Genomic DNA, 22,308 nt, shown 5'->3' with positions numbered 1-22,308 from the left:
TACAAGAAATTCCATTTAAAATAAGGAAAAAAAATAGTAGTTTACTGTATGGATGGTTGAACACTAGAACAGGTTACCCAGAGAGCTTGTGGAGTCTTTGTCTTCAGAGTTCCTCAGAATTTGGCTGGACATGGTCCTGAGCAAACTGCTGTAGCTGAGTGGAGGAAGTTGGGCTACACAGTTTCTGGATGTCCCTTCCAACCTTGGCTATGTTATGATTATAAACAGCTCTTGGAAAAATGTGGCACACAATGTTGTCTCCAGGTGGCCAAAATGGTCTTGTGGCTCTGTTTCTGCTCTGCAGTGTTTCCTTCACTTTCATTAAACCCTGAAGAAATGATCTTTTGCTGCTTCTCATTCCCAGTTCTACAACATGGAACTAAATACACACATTTCCCAGCAGTTTGATAGAAACAAGTGATGAAAAATGACTTTAGGGACAGTTGAAATGTATACCTAATAGTCAGGAGGCAGCAAAGGCTGGCAGTTCTCTGCCAGGGGCTGATTACGGTAGGGCCCAGTCTCACAGTGCCTGAGGGAGGCGGGTAGAGTAGACCTGGGCTTTGGGGACCTGATTCAGCCCGGACTCTGGTGCCTCAGGCAAGTGTGTTGTGATGGGGCAGGTCCGAGGTCAAGCCAGGAAGTCAGTCTGCCAGTGAGGATCAGGTCCAGTGATTGCCAGGTAGGTCTGTCATGACAAAGCCGTCCTGAGGTCAAGCTGGGAAGCAAGTCTGTGGCCCAAGACATCTCTGTCTGGCTGAGAAGACCAGTGCTCCTGCAGCATGGTTCAGGCCAGGACTGAAGGCCCAGGCCGGAGCTTAAATAATGCTCCTGGGCTCGTTGTTGGTTTTGGCTTTTGTGTTTTTTTTTTGTTTGGGTTTTTTTGGTGTGTTGTTTTTTTTTATTACATAGGTGTTCTGATTTTTTGCATAGCTCACTACATTTTTAATTTGTCCTAAAGTGTTACTGTTTTTTTTCTTTAAGTTCTCACTGAAGGGAGGAAAACAATCCTATTGGCTATGGGTGGAAATTAGGTAATTAAGAGAAATTTCTATATCGCTAATAGTATTTTTCTTATACAGAACTACCAATGAAATAAAAAACTTGCAGTACCTACCTCGAACCAGCGAACCCCGTGAAATGCTATTCGAAGACCGGACACGAGCCCATGCCGATCACATAGGACAAGGTTTTGAACGACAGACTACAGCTGCTGTGGGAGTATTGAAGGCTGTGCGCTGTGGAGAGTGGTATGTGTTGATGGACTTACTCACCTGGGCATTTGAAAAATATTTGCCTGAATTTCCGTTTGTCATTGGTAGAAGGAGCACAGAATAGGTTAATCTAGTATTAGAGATTTATTGAAGACTTAGTAGATACTGGAATTTCTCCCCACACCCCCTCTCTCTGTGCACTAGATGTGTTTGTCCTCTGCTAGATAGGGTATGGTTTTGCTGTGTGGTTGAAATTAGAAAGGTGCCTTGCAAGGACAGTTTAATAGCTATAATTGAGTTACTGTAACTGAGTTCATGTTAGATGTAAAAACACTTTACATTTTGTTTTGCTTTAAGTAGTGCCTACGGACTGACCTGCGTTTCTGCCTCAGAGGTGCATGTGAAGACTTCTGGGCAATTATCTGTGTTATCTGGAGATGAGCAGAGTTTTTATGCTTCTGCTTCAGTCGTGGCTGTTATAACTGTGATTTACTTACAGTAGATCACCTAGGAAGAATCCTGTTGAAGGTTGTGTGATATTCTTTGGTGTCTGTCTTTGGAATTCCCGTGTGAAATTCAGGAAATGAATGTTCTCTCTTTTGAAGCTGTTTACATTTTAGCCAAATAAAAAGCCCATAATCATACGGGCTTCCTGGCCCAGATTTTTCAGGATTTTCTGACTTTGGTTTGGGAAAATGACCTTAGTTTTGGAGGTTACCTTTGCATATGTAAACAATAAAAACACCTTTTGCTCTTTATATCTGCCTAGAATTTAGAAGAGTGAATTCCCTTTGGATGAAATGATGCAAATTTGTGTCACAGTGCGTGAGTTCTTTGAGATAAAGTGAGAATAATTGCCCTTGGGGAAGAACTGGATTGTTCAGATGTTAATGTGTTTGTATTTGGGGCTCTGAGGCTTTGCAGTTTACTTCCTCTTCAGGTTCATGATAGCTGGAGCCTTAAACTTCATGCTTGCTCTGATTGTGAGAAGCTGGAGTGAATTGAGACTGAGCAGTGGTAGCAGGGCAAGAGCTGAGATACTGTGTAGATCTGATTATTTTAAATTACACTTTGCACATATAAGAGAGACTCAAAGCTTTATCAAAGAAACTAAAGAAAAAACAACCAAAAAACCCACCAAAGAAAACCCCACTCCCCATGCTTAAATTGATAGTAATTTAAATGTCTGTCAGAGCCTTGCCATTCTTATCCTATACGTTCATAACAAGATCTCCCTCCCTTGGACATCATTACATGTTCATTTACATTTTAAAAATAAGGTTTCTTGCTTTTCAGATCTAAACCATCATCATCTTTCATATGTTGCAACTTGTGGAAGAGGGAGTTTAATGGAGTTCAACTTCCATTAAAACTCATTTTAAACTTGAAAAAAATAATGGAATTAATCAAAATAAAAATTGCATAGATTAAGAAGTGATCTGAAAAATAGGCAAAACTGCTCAACAAACTTGGAAGTACTTCAGTTTTGGGGGAAAAAAAGTAACTATTGGCATTTCACTTCAGTGTAATGACTGAAAATGTATCTTGTAGTGCAGAATAAAAATTTCGGGACTGACATATGCAGAGAAGGAAAATATATAACACAACCAACACAATAAAAATTCTGTATTTGAAGCTTGATTTGACCTCAATGATAATTTCTCCTTTTCCATTTTTTTGTATAATTTGAAAAGCCACTTCACTGTATTTACATGAAGAGAACTAATCAGGGCTTATGATAGTGAAGCATAATTAACTAATGTAACACATTAAAATAACTTCAGGTATTAGCTTTACTGTAATTTGTAAGCTGTGGGTAGTTTTATTTTCAAGGAAACAACATGCATGGAAGTTTTTGAAAAATTTGGATGTGTTTCTTTTTGTTTGTTTTTAAATCTGTTTGAGTAGTTGAACAAAACTGGAAGATGGAGATATGCCAGGGGTGATTACGGCACCATGGTAGTAAAAATGTACGTGTTTTAATGATGAGATACCATCTATAAAATTCATGTTTCCTGTGAGGAGAAAATAAAGCAATTCTTAGACTTGCTGAACTGAGTTGTTAGTTTGTGTTTAGTTAGTATAAAAATGAGTTGGGTAAGCGGAAAAAGCTTTGTAATCAAGAAGTTGCTGTAGATTTAAAGAAAGTGGGATTTCTTTAGTAGTTGATAGGCATGAATGTTAGTATTGGGTAGGGTAACTGGGGCCTTTCAGAAAAGACAGGAACAGAACCATTGAAAGGCAAAAAGCAGTTTTAGGGGGTAGAGGACAGAACTGGAAACAAAACATAGTATTTGGGAGAACAAAAAAGTAATTTTTGCTTTTCCGAATATGACAGGCTCTTGTTTTGAGATGTTTTGTAAGATTACTGGATTATGATATTTTTTTAATTTCTGTGACTGTTTACAAACTGTAGAAGAGCTCTGGCTATTGCTAGGAAACCTTGTTAAAGACTGCACTGCATTGGAGTCTGATAAATGCTGGTGGTGTGGTCATGCTGATTGCTTAATGCCACTTTTGTAGGTGACACCAAGTGTGCTTTAGAACTTACGAAATGCCAGTGAAATTTTAAATGATGGAACCTTTGAAGATTTTTACGTGGGAAATTTGGGTGGGTTTTTACAGGGACAGCAAAAGGCACTTCATGGCGTTGTTGGCAAAATTAAACCCCTCTGCCCTGTGCTTCACCAAGCAGCTTTCAACTCTTGTGTTCCAGAGTGTGAAGTTGTTAGTGCTTCTCTATATGATTATAAGAATTTGTTATATATTGCCAGACTTCATGCATTAGGTCAGAAATATTCATGGTAAAACCTGTAATCTTGAATCTGTTCTGAAAAGTTACAGCAAAAGGAGTCCAGCCCTTTTGGAGAATGAGGTTAAGGAAAAAAAAATATTGCCAAAAATAGTTCTAGCAGTGCTGTAGTAGGGACTTAAATGGATTTTTCTGAAGTCATCTTATAGTTCTGTTTGGATTTAATGTATTTTTGGATATCCAACTAAACTATTCTCCTACTTTTCTGCTTGCGGGGGAGTGACACCTTCTAAGCTCTAGGTTTTACAAAATATAATCTCAAAGTTGTGCTAAATATCAAATCTGCCAATGCAGAATTAAAAATTACCTGGCAATAATTTTTCTCTGTTGTATTTGCAAAAGGAGTGTCATGTTTTGTGACAGAATTGCAGCACAGAGTTGGTAACGCATACTGTTGCACATACATATAAGGACTGAGAAAAGGAATGATTTAAAAAAATCATTAACTATACTTTGTCCTGTATAATGTGTAAAACAGAGTAGACACTGCTGTGAAGACATTTGGATTGAAGTTGTTTTAGTATGCAAATATTCTTTGTATTTATTTTAATTCTTAACTTCATTTACAAGTATTGTTAACGCTAGATGCAGATACATACTCTTGAAAAAAAAACAACTGCATTAGAAAAAGTAGATTAATGTAGCTAATACTTTTTTATGGCACTGCTATAAACTTTTTGCTTTCAGTGCTTAAGTCCTCTTCAGGAGTATGCAGAGCAAAATGTAGAGAGACATTTTAATCTTTGTAAAATTGGAAGTAAAAATATGTGGTCTGAAAACTCTCCCTAGCATACTTTCGGTAGTTGATCTCAGATTTATTTCCCCTGAAAATAGCCTCAGACTGGTTATTTTTTGCTTTATTGGGGTCATGACCTAAAGAAAATAAACACATCAGTTTAAAAAGCCCAATAAGCTGTACATCATTGCCTGCTGCTTAGAACGTTAATAACACCATCCATATAAATTGATTATGATCTTGCTTTTAAAAAAGAGTGCTTGAACATCCATTAAATAAATTCTGAAACATATCAAACTGTTTTGCTGCATCGGCTTCTCCCGCGGGCTCCGGTAAATCTGAACATGTGGCCCAGGCTGACACGGGGATGGCGGGGGCTTGGGCAAGGCTGCCCAGCGGGGTGAGGGGAAGGATGTCCAAGCACTCTTTTTTAAAAGCAAGATGATGATCAATTTATGTGTATGTGTATATATATCTATCTCTCTCTATATATGGGGTTATTAATGTTCTAAGAAGCAGGCAATGATGTACAGTTTATTGGGATTTTTAAACTGACAAGATTTGTTTATTTTATTTAGGTCATGACTGGAGTTGTGGAACAAGAGGTGAATTTTTACAGTTTGAATACAGAGACAAACCCTAATTCAGATTTTGCTCTTGTGTAGCTTTCTAGTGAGCACAAGTAGGGATGTATTTTTAAGGGATGTTTTGTGGAGGATGCCAGTATTTGCCACTTACTAGTGTTGTGGTAGCTTAATCCAGATTCTGCTTTACTGCTAACTCTGAACAAGGTGTTTGAGGCAAAGATACTAAGCAATGTTTGCCATAATACTAGTCAGACTGCTGCATACTTTGAGGTACCTGATGGGTGTATCATGTTAGAGTGTTGACAGAGTAAGCCCAGCTTATCTGGGGCATCTGTCTTTCAGCATCAAGGCAGACAGAGGTCAATTAAAAATAAAAATCTGTGGGTTTTGTTGAGCTTTCATTGCTGCTTTTACTGCCAGTTGTAAAGAAATTGTGGTTAATTCATTTAACCAGTTTGCTGAGGTTGTGTTTTTGAGAATTAGCCATTTCAGTCAACCTTTTTTCCTCAAAATGTGGGTTATGCTAGAATTGTTGCTTTTTTTAATCATTTGCTTTATCCTTACTTGCAGATTTTATTAATTCTCCGTAGCATGTTAGTTGCAGCCTTTGACTCTGCAATTTGTATTCTTCTGTAGGTCTGAGCAGCCTCGTATAACCAAAGATGTAATTTGTTTTCATGCTGAAGACTTCTTAGAGGTAGTTCAGCGAATGCAACTAGATTTGCATGAGCCTCCACTCTCACAGGTAAGCATGCTACGAACTGTTGGTCAAGTGTCCTCTATGAGTACTAAGCCAGAGTTTTCACCCTTTATTTTTTTTTTCCTCCCTTTTTTCCTCCAGTGTGTCCAGTGGGTTGATGATGCAAAACTTAATCAACTGCGAAGGGAAGGCATTCGATATGCCAGAATTCAGTTATTCGATAATGACATTTATTTTATCCCAAGGAATGTTGTGCACCAGTTCAAAACGGTTTCAGCTGTGTGCAGTTTGGCTTGGCACATCCGGCTCAAGCTGTATCATTCAGAGGAAGAACTTCCACAAAATACAAGTACTGTTGAAGCAGGGACCTCTGCAGACCCCAAGTCTTCGGTTATTGGACTTCAGACTGACAGCAGAATTTGTACGATAAGCAAAAATACCTCCGAAGACACCAAATTCTCAGATGCTCTGCAGACGAAATATCTGCAGCAGGAATTTATGCCGATGAAACATGAACCTATTGCATCTCACCGAATAAAAGAAGAACCCATGAATGTTGATCTTGCTGAAAAGACAGTGACACCTAATGACATCGGGGGCCAGAATGTTCAGACTAGATTGGATCACGTTGACTTGACGGGATTGAAGTTGGAAATGGATTCTAAATTTGAACCTGGCAACAAGGACTTACAAGGCAAGTTATGCCCTGGAGGTCACATACATCCAGATGATACGAGACAACAGAGTTCATCATATCCAAAACTGCATGGGCAAAGAGAGGATGATTTTTTGTGCTAAATTTGTATATACGGTTTTAAATTCTTTTTTAAACTTAATGATGTAATAATGTAAAGATTCATAAATTCTGTGAGGCAAGTTTGTGACTTGCCTTCGCATCTGTTACAGAAAATAGTTATGTAGCTTTGTAACATTCCTCAGTGCCTGTCCATAACTGTGAAGTATCAAAGCACTTAGGGCCAGATGCACTGTAAACACTGCAGGTTTAACATAAAGAAGTCTTTAAATAATTTTGAGTTGTAGGTTTTAGAGTAGAGCTGACATTTAACATATATATTTTTTGTAAGATGAGCCAGAATTCTTTTTGACGATTCCAGGCTTTTCCATAGAGCTTATTTATACCAATTTTTTCATTTTAAATGTGTCAGCACTGTAGTGTAAATATCTTTTTTAAAAATCTTTTTAGTGTGATTTATACTGAAATGTGAGCCGCTTAATAAAGGTTCATAATAACAGATTGGTTTTATTTTTGGGTCTGCAAAAAATAATTCAGTTAAACTGCCTCTCTAAATGGTTATGTTTCTACCTGCACTAATGCATAGGATGCCCTTACGCCATTGTGGGGTGAGGAGCTGTAGCAAACTGAGGTAGAGCTGAGGCATTCTTTGTAAATCGAGATTAGTCAGAACGCAAAATCAGTCCTTCCTTCACAGGATTCGTTACAGTTGCTCACTAAAGGCACTCCCCAAACTCCTGCTGTCAGGTGTTAATGTGGAACAGAGAGGCAAACCTTCCCCTCTTGTGGAGAACAGCTGGACACCCACTGGGCTTCAGGAGCGCTACCAGCCACTGTGCGCATCTCCCCAGATGAGCTGGTGCGAGGGAGCAGACTCCCTTCTATGCTTACCTCCTCCCCTGCTCAAGCTGCAGTTGAGACAGTTCCATTTCACATCAAAAAAATAAAAAAACAACAACAAAAAAAAAACCAAACCACCTTCCTCAACTTAAATCAGTTGTCTGACTAAAATTAAATCAAAGAATATTGAAATGGTTACTTACCAAGCTATAAAGGCCTCTACTTTAGCAGTGAGCTGTAATTCACAGAGATTCATTTGGATTTGAATTGCTCCCTATGCCCATGGCACCAGGCAATAAAGATACTTGCCAGTGTGTCTAGTAGGAAGATTCCTCATGAGTCCCAGTTTGGAAGCAAGGGTTGTTTCATTAAGAAGATAACAGTGGTGTCCAAGTTAACTGTTCTCCTCTCACCCCGCCTATGGAACGCTGGAATTCTCTAAGGTTGTGTTCTGAGGGAAGAGGATTTCAAGGCTAGGTAGCATCTGATGTGGTAATGGCAAAAACTCTGTCATTTAACTTATTTAATTCTTTGTGTAACATATTACTGTATAGTTCAAACACATCTGAATGATACTTCTTTTTCGGGTAGCTACAAATAGCAGTAAACTGCCCTACAGCCTGTCCTTCAGCTAAGTGTTTAAAATGTAAGATACTAGGCCTGTTGTTATTTCCAAAGTCCCCCTGTATCTCTTCGTTTGTTTGTTTATATTTTTCCCTATAACTTTCTGTAAATTGTACATCCTTACGTACCCAGTTTATAACTTTTGATGCACTTAGTGATCACTTTGGCTTCACTTGTAGCAATAGAACAATGTGATTTTCAGGTGATGTCTAATTTAACTACCTGAGGCCCTTTTGTTGCAAACATTTTTTTGCTTATAGGTTAAAATTCAAAATGTTACTGTGTACTTAATGCCTGGCACTAAAATCAGCCATTTAACAGATGAGTGCCCTGATTTAAACAAATCTAAAATAGCTCTGTCAAGGATTTATTAATTAAATCAATATTTGAATTGCTAAACATTACTCCTGCATAGCCATAAATATGTATTAGAGAAGCAATAGAAACTTGAAATCTCTCGGATGTGGCTAATATGTCCTGAAGTCTTACTGCTATCTTCTTTAATGCTGGCTAAGAGATTACTACCAGTTTTGCAGCCTCAGGGATCTTGCTTTTCCCTCACACCATGAGGAAATGATTCATGTGTGACGTGGTAAGTTATTAATCTAGTAGATTCTGATTTGAAAAATTAATTGGTTCATGTAAGAATTTGAGCCTTCCTGATAGTAGAAATGCGGTCTCAGCTCCCTTTGTGTTTTCTAGATTATCTGGAAACTTCCACCCGTAATCTCTTTGGCTTTATGAACATCCGTACACAATTATGTAGCCTTCCATTCCCTTTTTCTGTGCCAGCCGTTGGAGAACAGAGCTGCAGGTTGTAGTTTGCACCAAGCACGCAGCTTTCCAAGTGGGTTAGCAGAAGGCTCCAGCTTTCTCAAAACCAGCCTTGCCAGATACTGCTTTTTTAAAAAACAAAGCAAAACTACTTAGTTTCCTTTAAAAAAAAAATCTTATTTGTATGCTGGTGATCTGTATGCTGGTCATTCATTCTGGGTCAAGTATTTTTTTTTTTAAATATGTCGAGTTGTAGTAAAGTATATACATCCCCCTTGACAGCAAACAACTTTCTGCATCATAGGCCCTGTCCAGACTGAAAACAAAAGTTTGAAAATGGTTCAGCAAACACAACTTTACACTTCAGAGTAGAGCTTTGTTTCCTTTTGAAGACCTGCTCAGTGGTCTCAGATGATATGGTCTCAAACTCTTCTGCTCAGGTGTATCTTCCTTCTGAAATTTTGCTTCTAAACTGCCTGTATCATCAACCCTTTTTTTTTTTATCACTTTCAGAATTTTAGGAGATTAAAAAAGTGGCAGTTTTTGCAAATTGTATGCATCCTTTATTTTTGAGACAGACTAGATTCTCGTTTTTAGACAGCATTCCTTGCAGGCAGGATATGAACAATACTGGGGTTTCCAGTGGCTGTCAGAACTCCCTTTGTATTCAAAGGTGTAAACAGTCTGCGTTGACTGGCTACATTAGTGTATACTTACTTTGCTTTTTTTGAGGGGGGAAAAAAAAAAAAAAGTAGTGTTTGTCCTCTACCTGTGGTGTATTTTGAAGCGGTTGCTCTTTAGGAGGGGAGTACCTTTTCTGAGAACTTCAGCTCCCAAATTGTTCATTAGTATGACGAACGTCTTGCTTTGGGTTCAAGTGGTCCCTATGCTTATAACCTTTATTCCTGCCACGTACAACTTCATATTCAGACTTTTGCTTCAGCAATAAATCTTTTCATGCCTTCCGATGTACTGAAACTAGTCTTTGCTTATTGCTTCCCCCCTCCCTGGATTTCAGTTATATATAAATCTTGTTGTTATTTCGGCTGAAATCTCCAGTGTTTTAATTGTCTCTCTTGGCCCTTGTTCTTCTGCAGATTGGAAAAATCTGCTGAAGCCTATTGCCTGTACTGCAATGGTATTGACATCTGTGCGTTTGCAGTGGTGTTCCAGTTAATGACATGATGTGCAGAAGTTTAGACATGTTTTCCTAGATATTGGTACCATATTTGTGGGTAGCAGAGAATTGCATTGTTACTGTCACTACCAATAGCGTTCAAGATGGTAGATACTTTTGTTTTTTAAAAATTACTGGATCTTTTGCATTTCACTGGCAACTGACTTCATGTGTTACATACGAGTGTTACTCAGTGTTGTGTCATCCCCCAGCCCTCCAAATGCCTGCAAATTGACTCTGAAACAGCATTTTCATTACAGGTACTGCTGGCATGCAGATTTTCCTCTTCCTTGTTACTATAGTGAATATTTCAATACTTCTTGAACTGAAATATTAATTCTATCTAGTATTAGAAATAAAGTATTATTTCAGAGGGTGATGATTTAAGTATTCATCTGTGAAAGAATTCCTTGGTGATAAATAAAATTGATTTTTAAGCAGTTATACATGTGCACGGTAAATAAGTTGGCTTTGCAAATAACGTAGGAAACGGAAACGTACCATAGCAGAATGCTGCGAAACAGATCTGAACGTGACAGAGCTGGAGAATTGAATAAGTCTTCCAAGAAACACAGGACTGGTATTCAGTGATCAAAATGGCTGTTTGCTAATAGCTGCATGTGAATAAGGATGCTGAATTGATTGAAATAAATCCATGTTTTCTCCATGCTCGTTGGCAAAATAAACTGCTGTGAAATAGTAGACTACCACCTGACCCTGCCGGGATGAAAACTGCACTAATTCTGATCAAGAGATAAAAGAACTTGGAGCAGGCTTCTTGAGTGTAACTTTATCCATTTTTTCTAGTGGTCATGTATGTAGAGAACCTTGTCTTTAGGCAGACCAGTGGTTTTACTGCGGATGTATCCACGCTGGAAATGGAAAGGACGAACTTGCCCTGATCTGTGCTTCGCTCTGAGTGACACTGTTGAGAATGTTTTCTTTGATTGTGAGTCGCTGTGTTCAACTGATACTTCATTACTTTCTCAAACGGATGAAATGCACTTTAAAAACTGTATGATAGGTGATACTGGTATGTTGTGCAGATCCCACTGGATTTGCAGCATACATGGAAAAATTGAGGAAACTGATTCCTATCAGTCACTCATTTCACTTTCCTCAGAAATGCAAATTATTTTGTGTTCTGTTCAGAAGCAGTGATTAACTGCACAGTATCTAGGTTGCTGTTTCTATTAGAATCATCAGGGGTACTGACTTTTCAAATCTAGTGTATTATATTCTAAGCACTGTTTTTCTCTGTGCTGTGAGGCTAATATTTCCCTTGCTTTGGAGCCGTGCTGTACTCGAGTGCCAGCTAAACACTGATCTTTTCATGTTCTGGTCATGCTGATAGATGAGCCTACTGCTGAGGGCATTAGTCCTAAACAGTCCTTTAATATTTGATGTACAGTTATGATTATCTGATACAAACATTGATTAAAACAGCAGTTTAAACTTCTATTTTTATTAAGTTTGATTTCTCAGTAGGTATTTTGATACTACGTTTTCTTTTACCAATTAATTTCCAGTCCACCTGAATGAAAATGCAGCATTTGGTAGAGCTTAGGCCCGTGTTTTAAGGACTCTGGTTTTTATGGCAGTTTTTTTATCTTGTTGGATTGAGACAAAATCGGGCAGTTAGCTGAGAAAGCTATTCCCGAAGTGTCTCAAGAAGAAGAAAACCTTGAGAATGAGACCTGTGTGTGGAAGAATAATGTAGGTCAAGACTGCTAAAGCGAAGCAAGACTGCTAAGCATGCAGTAACACTCAGGTACTTGTCTGATCGATTCAGCTGAGAGCTTTTGTTAGTCTCAGAAATGAAATTTTTGGACTAAAAAACACCTTTTAGCAGTGTTTTCTTTACAAACTTCAAAAGGGACACTTGAGATAAAAACTAACACAGGTAAACTAAGCTTGGGTTTGCATTTCTTCCCTGTTTCTTGCTCTTACGCTGTCGGTGTGCACTGTATGAAGACTTTTCTTACATTTGCGAGCTTGTGATGTTGTTTTTGTTAGGAAAGGCAGACCGAAGGAAATAGCATTACTGAGTTGGAGATTTTTCTACTCTTTATCCAGCTTCAGTCCAAGGAGAAAATGTTGAATTAATATTGAATAGTACTCTGGTGGTCCAACTGCAGCGATTCCTTAAATTGCCTTAGGCCACAAAGCCTGATGCTTTTCAGCAGCAAGTTCATACCCAGGCCTGTTCAGGTCTAAAAGGCTTGTACTGGAGAGTTAACTTCATCCAAACCTTAAACCAATAAAGGTACAAGGAAAAAATACAAACACTTTTTTTTTCCAACTCAGCATAGTTACTTTTACCTTAATCTTAATTTAAAAAAGTGTGATGTGTTACATGATAGTGCTACGCTTTCCATGCTAATAAATTCAAAGAACTTATTTCTGAGGATGCAGTTATTCCAGAGCTTTATTACTGAAAAGCAATGTTATTTGTTCCCAAAGTATAGTGGTGTTAAAATGGGTAACACCTAACGTTGTTAGAATTCTGAGTTTCTGGGAGTCTCATAAATTTCACTTTCATGAATACCTTGGTATCACCCAACTTTTAAAGTGGGCAAATGTGACAATTTCCATGAGGTTACTCTAGGATTTTGTTTCTGTACTACTGTGCATATATGTCAGAAAATAATACTGCTTCCCTCTTTTAAATTGTTGTATAACTTAGGCCTGTGCTAGCTTATTTTTTAATATTGTCACCCGTGCCTAGCAATGCATTTTGGGTGCATGTACATGTTCTTAGAGCATCCGGGTTAAAGTTTGTTGAAGGTGGGGATGTGTATGTCACACAAATGTATTTTTCAAATATAAAAAGAACAGAAAACTGGATGCTAGTCTAAAATGGTGACAAATCGAGAAAAGCAGTGTGAATAGGTAACTGAAAATTTTAGTTTCATGACCTTTCACGTGTGCATTATTTTCCTTAATCAGACAAAAGTAGACACTACAATGCATGCTGAAGTGTTCAAGCTTGTATAAATGATTTGAAGAAAAATAAATTATGTAGAATATATATCTCCATATACTATATATCATGTGTATCTATATAATATATATCATCAGTATAAGATCAATACTTCCAGTTTCATTTCAGAACAGCAAGCTTTTGAATTGCATTTTTAAACAAAGCTGCTGAAGGCAGAGTTTTCTGCTCCAGGCCCTGCATCAGCTGCTGCAGGTAACAGAGGAGGTGCTCTCCGGTGCGCTGGGTACTTGGATCCTCCCTTCTGCCCATTTGTTGCAAGTCAGTGTGAGCCTCCTCAGCATCAACTTCCCCTTTTCCCTGCCACCCTCAACTCTGCTTTTCACTGATGTTGTTCTATTTAATGAAGTTCGGTCTGTAAATTTAAGTGCCAGGAGAACTCATTCCATTTCAAAGCTGTGAACAGTCCTTTGAGAACAGGGTAATTACAAATAGAGGTTAATTCCTTCAACAGCTTCTGGAAAGGTCACAGTGGGCTAGAGTGTACTTTGTATCGTAAATCCTTTTGAATGAGGTTCTGATATCACAGAAGGCAACACTGTGTACAAAGGTGTCAGTGCAGTTCAGGTCAGTTAATCTGATACAAAATACTAAGTGGAAAGTGATACTCCTCTTACCAAAGTATCTCAGCAAACCAAGTTGAGCATTACCACATGGCTATGTCCTAAAAACATCTTGTGCTAAAGGAAATTAACTTGGGTGTGACTTCTGTAGGACACCAGAAAGATATGTCTGCCTCAGCTTTCAAAACCCCTGTCATTTATTTCAAGCTTTGTAAACTTTTTTTTTTTAAAAAAAAAAAAAGCCAAACCCACAACCAAAACACTGAAATTGTTAAATCTTTTTCTATTGAATTAGAGGCAGCAATTAAAAAGAGATTTGGGACAACTGTGTTCAATTCTAGTTAATTAGAGATGCCAAACTGTCAGATAATTGTCACATCTGTGGAATAGAAGGAGTTTATTTAAGGGGGCAGAGTTACCCTTTGTAGCCCATCTTGCTAATAACATACCAAGTCCTAATGGGGCTGGTTCTTACTCTTCCAGCATTAAGTTGTAACGATCTGTTAACATCACCAGCTTGACTGAGGAAAGCTGCTCTGCTCTCCTAAGCACTATGAACTTTTTTGGCATCATGTGAACAAGGCTCTTTTGCTTTTTGTTCTGTGATAATCATCAGAGGGGGAAAGACTGGGTACTCCATTTTATGCTTGGTGCCATAATATACCAAACAGCGATGAGTGTGTGTGCGTATATATGTATTCATCTTGTCTAAAGTGCTTAAATGCTTGTTATGTATTTGTAGCAATGTTTAAGTGGTTCATAAAAGTTTACCTTAATTAGAGGTAGGGCTTTAGACACTCTTTCTTCTTCTGCATAAATTTTTAAAGCATCCAATAAAAATTGAACGAGGTCTAGCTTGCCTGCTGTGGGCCATACCTGCAGTATCGTGTCCTAGGAAGCTCAGTGACCCTGGTTTCCAGTTGACAGAACTGAAGAACTGCTTAAGAGGGCCAAACTGGATCTACAAATAAAGCATATTCTCTATACCATATATATACTCACACATACCTACACTTATATATAGCATGTGTAGGTGCGTGCTTGCTCTTGCATTTCTGATATTGAGCAGGCCCAAGAGCATGCACTGAGATGAACACTGCCCCTCTCCCCCCAGCTACCCCTACTCACAAGCACCATTTTAACTTGAAAAATCACAAAGAGGGTGAAGGAACCCAGTTCTTCTCAGGAACCTTGTGTGAGTGGGCAAAAAGTCTCTCAAACACAGAGCAAGATCCTTCCATGAAGTGTTTTTTAGAGTGAAGTAGGGCATATGTACACCTCCCAAAAAGAACTGTTGCTCATAGGCACCTAAGGGAAAAGAGGTTGCTAAGTGGTAGTTTCACCTCCCCATAAATTATGTGATGTGTAGAAACAGGCTGAGTACAGGGATTTGCTTAGTAAAAGTTCATGCATTATTTTTAATATAATAAAGGGGTTATAAGTATTTTGTTCCTCCTTTAGTAAGGTAGGATAGTCAACCACTCTGAAGCAAACGTGACTTAAATTCTTTCTAAAGAAAGACCATTTGTTACCTGATGTTCTGAATTGAGATCCATTGCCTTAGAATGAACAGGTGGTTTTCTTTGATCAAGCCCTTTCAGCAGTCTCCGACAATATAGTTCCCATGTATTAATGCCCCTGTCTCTGTGACTGAACGGCAAGAGTAAATCCAAACACTTCCACGTGGAAACACAAGTACAGCTGAATGTACGTAATTAAAATTTTATTTGTGAGACACTTTGATCTAGTCACCTCCTGTTACCTTAGACTGTTTTTCCTGGGCTCTTTTCATTCACTAGACATCCTTTTGTACCTAGGAACTCTAAATACCATGGGTCTGTACCTTCAGCACGCACGTTAATAAGGTCCTAGACAACTCTCACATTTGAATTTGGTGTTATTGTGGCTCCTGGAAGAGCACTTTCAGTCCACAAAATACCCTCCAGCTCTTCCCAGAGGTCCCAGTCATAGCATTTGTTACTTGATTTCAAGATCACTTACATCTGAGTTTGCCAGGACTCCATAAGCAAGGCTTCACTCCCAGACATTTAATATACTAGGGCATTAAAAAAAAGCTTCCTTGTTAACGTACCACTTCCTGCAGGTACAAAGGCATCACAGAACTTATGCTGTAGCTTCAGTCTCTTCTAGCACTGGTGATTTTTCACTTGGACAGGTACTCACCATGGTCTCCCTCTTCTCTGGATCTTGGACTGCTGGCACAGTTCAGCTACTAACTTTTCCCCCTAGGTAAGCACACTAGTTATTGTCTGTTTCAGCAGCTTAAAAAAAAGTGCTTATTTTTAGTCTTAAGAGTGGAAGTGGATTCTCACTGTCAAAAGGAAAATGCTGAGTCACTTTCTTCCTTGTTTGCTCTTATTTGGCAGCTATCAATTGTGACCGATTCTTAAAGCAAATTCAGCACATTACAGAAATTACTGTTAACTGATTATTTCTTGAGTGACAGCGTAAGTAACAGAAAGCTTAAGTCCTCCTTCCAAGGATTACCCAATGTGCTGAGTGCTCTGCAGTAGATCATTTGTGGTTCCTTTGAGATCTCCTGCCTGCATGTGAAGAGCCTGTATCTTTCTCCATGTAAGAAGTAACAATAATAATCATAGAACAGCCTGTGTTGAACAAATACTTTTATTTACAAGAGCATATATAACAGTTTTAAAATAAAAAATGGAACAAGTCTACTTTCAGTCTTCAGCCTGGTTTAAAGTCTTCAGCTTGACTGGTTTCTTATTTGGTGTTCTAATTTAGAGATCAAGTTTGTGGCAAAACTATAATAACCCAGTAATTTGGTACCAATCTCAGCGTTGAAAACCACACACTATGGCTTAGTCTCTTCGTACATAGAAGATATTATATCCGAGTTCAACCATACCCCCGATAAGCAAGGCCCACAAAGGGATAAATACATAGGCTAGTTTCATCGTAGTAAACCGTTGCAGTTTAGCACAGAGGGCCAGGCAGAAGGCTAACTTCAGCAGCATTGCAATGAGATACCAGGTTTTTTTCTTGATGTTTTGGGAGCCATTGCGAGGGTCGAAGCCAGACTTGCAACGTCCAGCCATTTTTACAATTAACATAACTAGAAGAATAGTATCAAATATCCAGACTGGAATAAAAATGAGGAACCAGTTCCATGGCGCTTTCTCATCCAACTTTAGCACCAGCATGATCAGGAAGAGTAACGTAAAAAGCCATGTCAGTAGTACTCTCTGTGCCAGGGACATTCTCATTTAAACAGCTTTGGGAGGAAGTCTTTCACTGTCAGCAACAACCTAACAAAACAAAAAGGGGGAGAGGTATCAAAAGACGTCACTGCACAACCATAAGGCATATTCCTTAAAGGAGACTCATTTCTTGCTTTCCCTCCCTTCCAACCTCACCTATGTCCTGCTTCCCAGCATTTCTTTTGTGACTCCCAGCCTCAGTGAAGCACTCTGTTTCAGTCCTGTCCACAATTCAATTTAAGTGCCTTAAGTCAGCTGTGTAAACTGCCTTAATCTATATTTGTTCTGTGGAACAAATTATGCTTTAATCCTAAACTAGCTGTCAAACTCACTTAGGGAGTTCTGTATCCTAAGAATATGTTTCGATCCATTTTCCTCCAGTACTGAGGAACTCATAGTTGACACCTGAAAATGAACCTAACAATTCTCTCTCTATAACAAAATAATCACAGTAAAATGTAAATCAACAAGCACAAGTAACAAACCATCTGAAAGATCCTGTAGTTTGCGGAGCTGCACCTGAAACGATCCAGGAAGCACTACTACTGCTTTCTGTCACGCAGTCTTAGAACTACTAAAAGCTGTGGATCATGTTTGCTTTCTGGCAGGTATCTAAAGTACGCAGACACTGGCTGACAGGAACAGTACTCAGGTTCACTGGCTTGGTAGTCTTTAAATTTCTATGTCATCATGACGAAAGAGAAACAAGGACAAGTGCATCTGCCACTACAGTCATAAAAGTTAGTTTTTATATTCCTAACTGGAAGGCTTTTACCTCTGCATCTGCCAGAAGCTTTTCACTGCAAGTGTAAAAAGCAGGGGTGAGAAGAACTATGATCTTCCTGAAGATTTCATGCTACAAAGATGGATAATTAACATATACCAGTGAAACAGTGCTGAAATAGGTTTCTTATCAAATTTCTAAAAATCTCAGATTTTTAAAATAATTAATTCCCTTTAGAACACTGATATTCTTTCACTTGAAATAAAGAACTGAGCTTTGATTTGTTCCAGATTACAAAAATAATTAAATTACTGAAAGCGAGATGATGTGTTCTGAAGTATCTAATCCTCACCACCAGACACTGCGAGGGAAGGACAAGACCTGCTTCCCCTCTGCCTCCTCAGTGCCCCTGGCCACAAGCTGCTGCTTCCTCTGTGTTACTACTGATGCTCACAAGATCACCCGATTAAGCCTTATTAAACTCATTGAACACACAGAAATCTATTAGCACCTTTTTCTTTTTAACTGGGTTAGTTTTTCCCAGATTAGCAACTTGAACCAACTCTGTGCTCAGATAAGCATCGGAACCAGGAGGGAAGTAAAAGCTGCTGGCTGAAGAGCTTGGGGATAACAATTTTGTACACCACTAAAATTATCCTGCGATTTAAATCTGTGTCTTCTGATACACAGTTCAACAGACAACTTTTTTGTTCAGTCTGGGTTTGAGTTTCAATTTATTTGATTTAGTGGATAGTAGTGGGATTTCTCTTAAGGAAAAGATCCAGTTTGGCCTAAAATAATCTAAATTGGAGTTCTGTCAGTGCATCTCTTCCCCTGTGTTAGGGCTGACACTTGTGTGACCCAGAGCAGGCCAGTTTCTGGAGCTGAACTAGAAAAAAGAAGTTTAAAATAGGATTTTTGTAGTTTGCTTTTTGCTGTCTCAGTTCTGCTCAGATCACCAAAGGGTCTAGTGAAAGGCACTTACTGGCAGGGTGGAACCAAGACGCCCTCCTTAGGGAAGGGGTGAAGCTTAACACTGACACTAACCTAAGAGTTAATTGCTAAGCAGACAGAAAAAATTGGAGGAGGCTTAGATAGCATTGCTCTCTTCTTGTTACAGGAACATACCTAAACCAGCTGGCAGGTGCAGAGGACTACAGAACAATTACCATGGCCTGCCTGAAGTACTTCCAGTATTTTGAAAAAATTTCCAATATTCTCAAGTGCAAGTCTGCGGCTAAAGTGAAGAGAGTAGCGATCTGAAATGAAGTTTCAACATTTCTTTCATGAGAACGTTTTTTGAAAACTAGTTCTAGAAATGAATGCTACAGATGATACTACAAGAAGGAGACTCTTATTAGCAAACTGGAGAAAGCAGAAACCAAAGAAACAAACAGACTGGAAACTTGGGCCTGAAAGGAAAAAAGGAATTCAACACTGTTAGAAGTATCAGGTTATCAGATACTCAAAGAAGATGCTATCAACAGTCTCTGGAGGAAATAGAAAGCTACTGAAGGTGTATTAGATGGGGCTACTCAATTTGAAGGTTGCTCGCTTGATGAAAATATTTTCAGTTTTCCTAAGTGTTGAGAACCACTTCATAACAATTTTAAAAAGCACAGGCAGAAAACTTGGCATAGGATGTTACACTGCCTTTCTTGGACCTGATTAAGAGATGTAACTGGAAGACTGGGCAGGACTGCAAGGCTCCATTCAATTTTAGAGCTTTTTTTTGATAAAAACTCAAGAAAATCCAAGTGTACTTTTGACATCTTATGGTCCTATAGTCCACATAAAGGAAGATACCAAATTCTAAAGACTGACAGCAGGGGATACAGCTGACATAACAATGAACGGTTTGATCACACGGAGCACTTGACCATCTCTCATTAGGAAAGAAGAGAGATAATCCACAGATTCTCAGCTAGAGGCCAGCTATCACATGAAGATGGTTAACACTGGAAAAAGGATGCAGATATGGTATAAGTCTGAACTAGCTCTTCTGTGAAAACACTGAAGGCAGTGTGTCAAAGGCAGAGTGTAAAAATAAAAACCACTCTCAACTCCTTATAGGACTCATGTAATTAGTAGGAAGTGAAAATTTTGAGTAATGAGAAACCCTATCTAAGTAGCATTACTGACCTTGGTGGGATGATCTACATAATTAGAATATGACAATAGCTAATTATATCCTGTCTAGAAGGAAAAAAAATAAAGAGGGAAACTTACACATAACAGTCAACTCAATAACACAGATCTATAAATTTACACTTAATCCTTGAACACTGCCTAACAAAGTTCAGAAAATTATATTATTCTGAAACCAAATTAAATAGATCTCTAGCTTGATTAAATGGCATTTTAAAACCGATTCAGTAGGTATGAGTAATTTAACACCTAGAAAGAAATATTCCAGTAGCCCCATTTTAAAACCTCATTTAAACTAGTCCGATACGAATGCAAGTTAGGCATTCGTAAGTTGTCCTTGCAATTGTGCCTTTTGAGGTCAGGTGGTCTATGTAGATTTAAAAGTGTAAATAAAGTCAAACTACAACATCCCCCTAACCAGAGGGCCTGTTTTACTGTTTTTCAGCGAAACAATAATTTAAGAGTCTTTGAGACTCCCGAGTGCTGAATTTGGCTGGGAAAAAAAAAAAAAAAAGAAACTATTCAGAGTAACAGAAGGAGGAAACCGGCAAACCAGGGCGCCGGGCCAAGCAAAGCCTGCGACGGCAGTGAACAGCCTCCGCGGGGCTCTGAAGGAGACGGCCCGTTCCCGGCACGGGCCCGACCCACCCTGGGCGGGCACGGCCGCCATCCTCGCCCACCTCCGCCCGCCGCACCCGGGGGGGCCGGGGACGGCCCAGCGCTCCCTGCCCCGGGCCGGCCCCGCGGGGCTGCGGCTCAAGCAGCTGCCGGACGAGCCGGGCAGGGCCGAGCCCGGCGCCCCGCAGGCGGGGGAGGCCGCCTCTCTCTCCTGCCCTCCTCGCCCCCGTTTGCTAAGGGAGGTGCAGCCCGGCTGACCCCAGGCCGCCTCGGATCCCTGCTCCAGCTCTCCTTACCGGCCCACCGCCTCCCTCAGTCCCTCCCTCGGCCGAGTCGCCCTTCCCTCGCGGCTATCCCAACAGACCCGCGTCCCCAGCTGCGGCGGAGGCCCTGCCTGCCCGAACGAGGACGGGCCCGACAAGGGAACCTGAGGTGGAAGCTCCGTCCCTCCCTCCCCCGCCACCTACCGCACGGGCCCGGGCCGCCCTGCGCCGCTGCCGCCCTCGCACGGACTCACTACTGCTGCTGCTGCTGCCGCTGCTGCTGCTGCCGCTGCTGCTGCTGCCGCTGCCGCCGCCGCCGCCGCCTCCCCGCGCAGGGTCTGGGCGCATCCCCCTCCCTCCCGCCCGGCTACGCGGGGCCACATGCGCAAGTGAGGGGTCGGCCGGGCTCTTCCCGCCCGCTGCGCCACAGGAAACCGAGAGCCTCCCTCACCCCCCGCCCCGGGCCTGGCTATTGGGAAGCGGGGAAGCACGTCCTACCACGCCCCGTTGTCACTGGGTAGCGGCGACGTCGCTCAAGTTTATCCCCGCCTCCTCCCTCAGCTACTCCGTCGTGGTGACGCCCATCAAGATCAGCCAGCCCCCTCTCGGCCGGCGGCGGTAGAGCCTTGAGCCCACCACGTTCTATTGTCTTTGCCGCCAATTCGTGCAGGAGGCTGTCTGTCACAGCGGCCCCGCCTCTCCCCGGGGAGGTGTCCGTCAGGCACAGCCCCACCTCCCTCCCTCTCTCATTGGACACCGCCGCCGCCAGTCACGCCTCGGCCCCTCCCTCGCAGGAGGGGGCGCTGTTGGCTGCCGACCTGCGCCCGGCCCCGCCCCCGGCTCGGCGGCGCGCGCCCTCGCGGGTGGCGCGCTGTTGCTGCTGCCGCCGCCGCTTGGGCGCGCGCCTCATCCTCCCCCTCCTCCCCCCAGCTGTTGCCTCGCGCGCGCCCGCCGCCTCCTTACCGTCTCGCGCTCCCCTGGCTGCTGCTGTTGTCTGCGGCGCGCGCCGGCCCGCTCCGCCGCCTCGCCGCGGCACCGGGCGACCGGTAAGGTCGGGACCCCCCCGGGTCAGCGGAGGAGCGGGGGAGGGGGGCGGCGCGGAGCCATCCCCGCCCCGGCGGGAGGGGGAGAAGCGGGGCGCCAAGTTCCCTGCGCGTCTGGGGAAGGGGCCGACCGGATCGGCGGGGGCGGGGGGAGGCGGCCGGAGAGGCTTCGGGTGAGGAGCCACGACCGGGGTGAGGCGGGGGCGTCCGCTCGGTGAGGGGTGAGAGGGCGGGAGGCGGCGGGGCGGTACGTGCATCCCCCGCGGGCGCGGCGGGGCCGTCTGCCGCAGCTCCCCCCACCCCTGGCCAGGCGCCGGGAGCTGGTCCGTGCCGGCCCGCCGCCGCGCCGGGGGCCTCCCGCCCCCCCGGGGGGGAAGCGTGCCCGGGGGAAGGGCGGGAGGCCCGCGGCCTCCGCGGCGCCGAGGTCCCCCTCCGGCGGGAGCTTGCGCGGGTGCCCGCGCCGCGGCGCCCCCGGGCCCTTCGCGCCG

General features: G+C 41.8%; 3 protein-coding genes across 10 annotated transcripts in view; 2 read left to right on the top strand and 1 right to left on the bottom strand.

Moving 5' to 3' along the window:
• RSBN1L (round spermatid basic protein 1 like) overlaps positions 1-10,662 on the top strand; it is a 54,177-nt gene extending 43,515 nt beyond the window's left edge. For all 4 annotated transcript variants that reach the window (XM_068401648.1, XM_068401647.1, XM_068401649.1 and 1 more), the window contains 3 exons: positions 1,083-1,250; positions 5,986-6,094; positions 6,191-10,662. In XM_068401648.1, the coding sequence (XP_068257749.1) occupies positions 1,083-1,250; positions 5,986-6,094; positions 6,191-6,847 (934 nt within the window). In that variant the 3' untranslated portion in view covers positions 6,848-10,662. The remainder of the gene's footprint in view (positions 1-1,082; positions 1,251-5,985; positions 6,095-6,190) is intronic.
• A 5,748-nt stretch (positions 10,663-16,410) lies between these two features.
• TMEM60 (transmembrane protein 60) lies at positions 16,411-21,968 on the bottom strand. 3 transcript variants are annotated; one of them, XM_068400418.1, is made up of 2 exons: positions 21,741-21,968; positions 16,411-17,072 (listed from the first exon to the last, which is right to left on the bottom strand). In XM_068400418.1, the coding sequence occupies exon 2, from the start codon at positions 17,028-17,030 to the stop codon at positions 16,626-16,628; it is 405 nt and encodes a 134-aa protein (XP_068256519.1). In that variant the 5' UTR covers positions 17,031-17,072; positions 21,741-21,968; the 3' UTR covers positions 16,411-16,625. The 3 variants fall into 3 exon arrangements, with proteins under 3 accessions (XP_068256519.1, XP_068256516.1, XP_068256518.1); XM_068400415.1 differs by lacking the exon at positions 21,741-21,968 and adding an exon at positions 20,982-21,226; XM_068400417.1 differs by lacking the exon at positions 21,741-21,968 and adding an exon at positions 21,032-21,226.
• The window catches only part of PHTF2 (putative homeodomain transcription factor 2), a 76,824-nt gene continuing 76,250 nt past the window's right edge, over positions 21,735-22,308 (top strand). For all 3 annotated transcript variants that reach the window (XM_068400413.1, XM_068400414.1, XM_068400408.1), the window contains exon 1: positions 21,735-21,823. The gene's annotated coding sequence lies outside the window, so the exon portion shown is untranslated. The remainder of the gene's footprint in view (positions 21,824-22,308) is intronic.

Source organism: Nyctibius grandis, chromosome 5 (assembly GCF_013368605.1).
Source record: "Nyctibius grandis isolate bNycGra1 chromosome 5, bNycGra1.pri, whole genome shotgun sequence".
NCBI classification, from domain to species: Eukaryota; Metazoa; Chordata; class Aves; order Nyctibiiformes; family Nyctibiidae; genus Nyctibius; species Nyctibius grandis.
The sequence above is the reverse complement of the archived record's forward strand: the minus strand, read 5'-3'. Positions and strand labels throughout refer to the sequence as shown.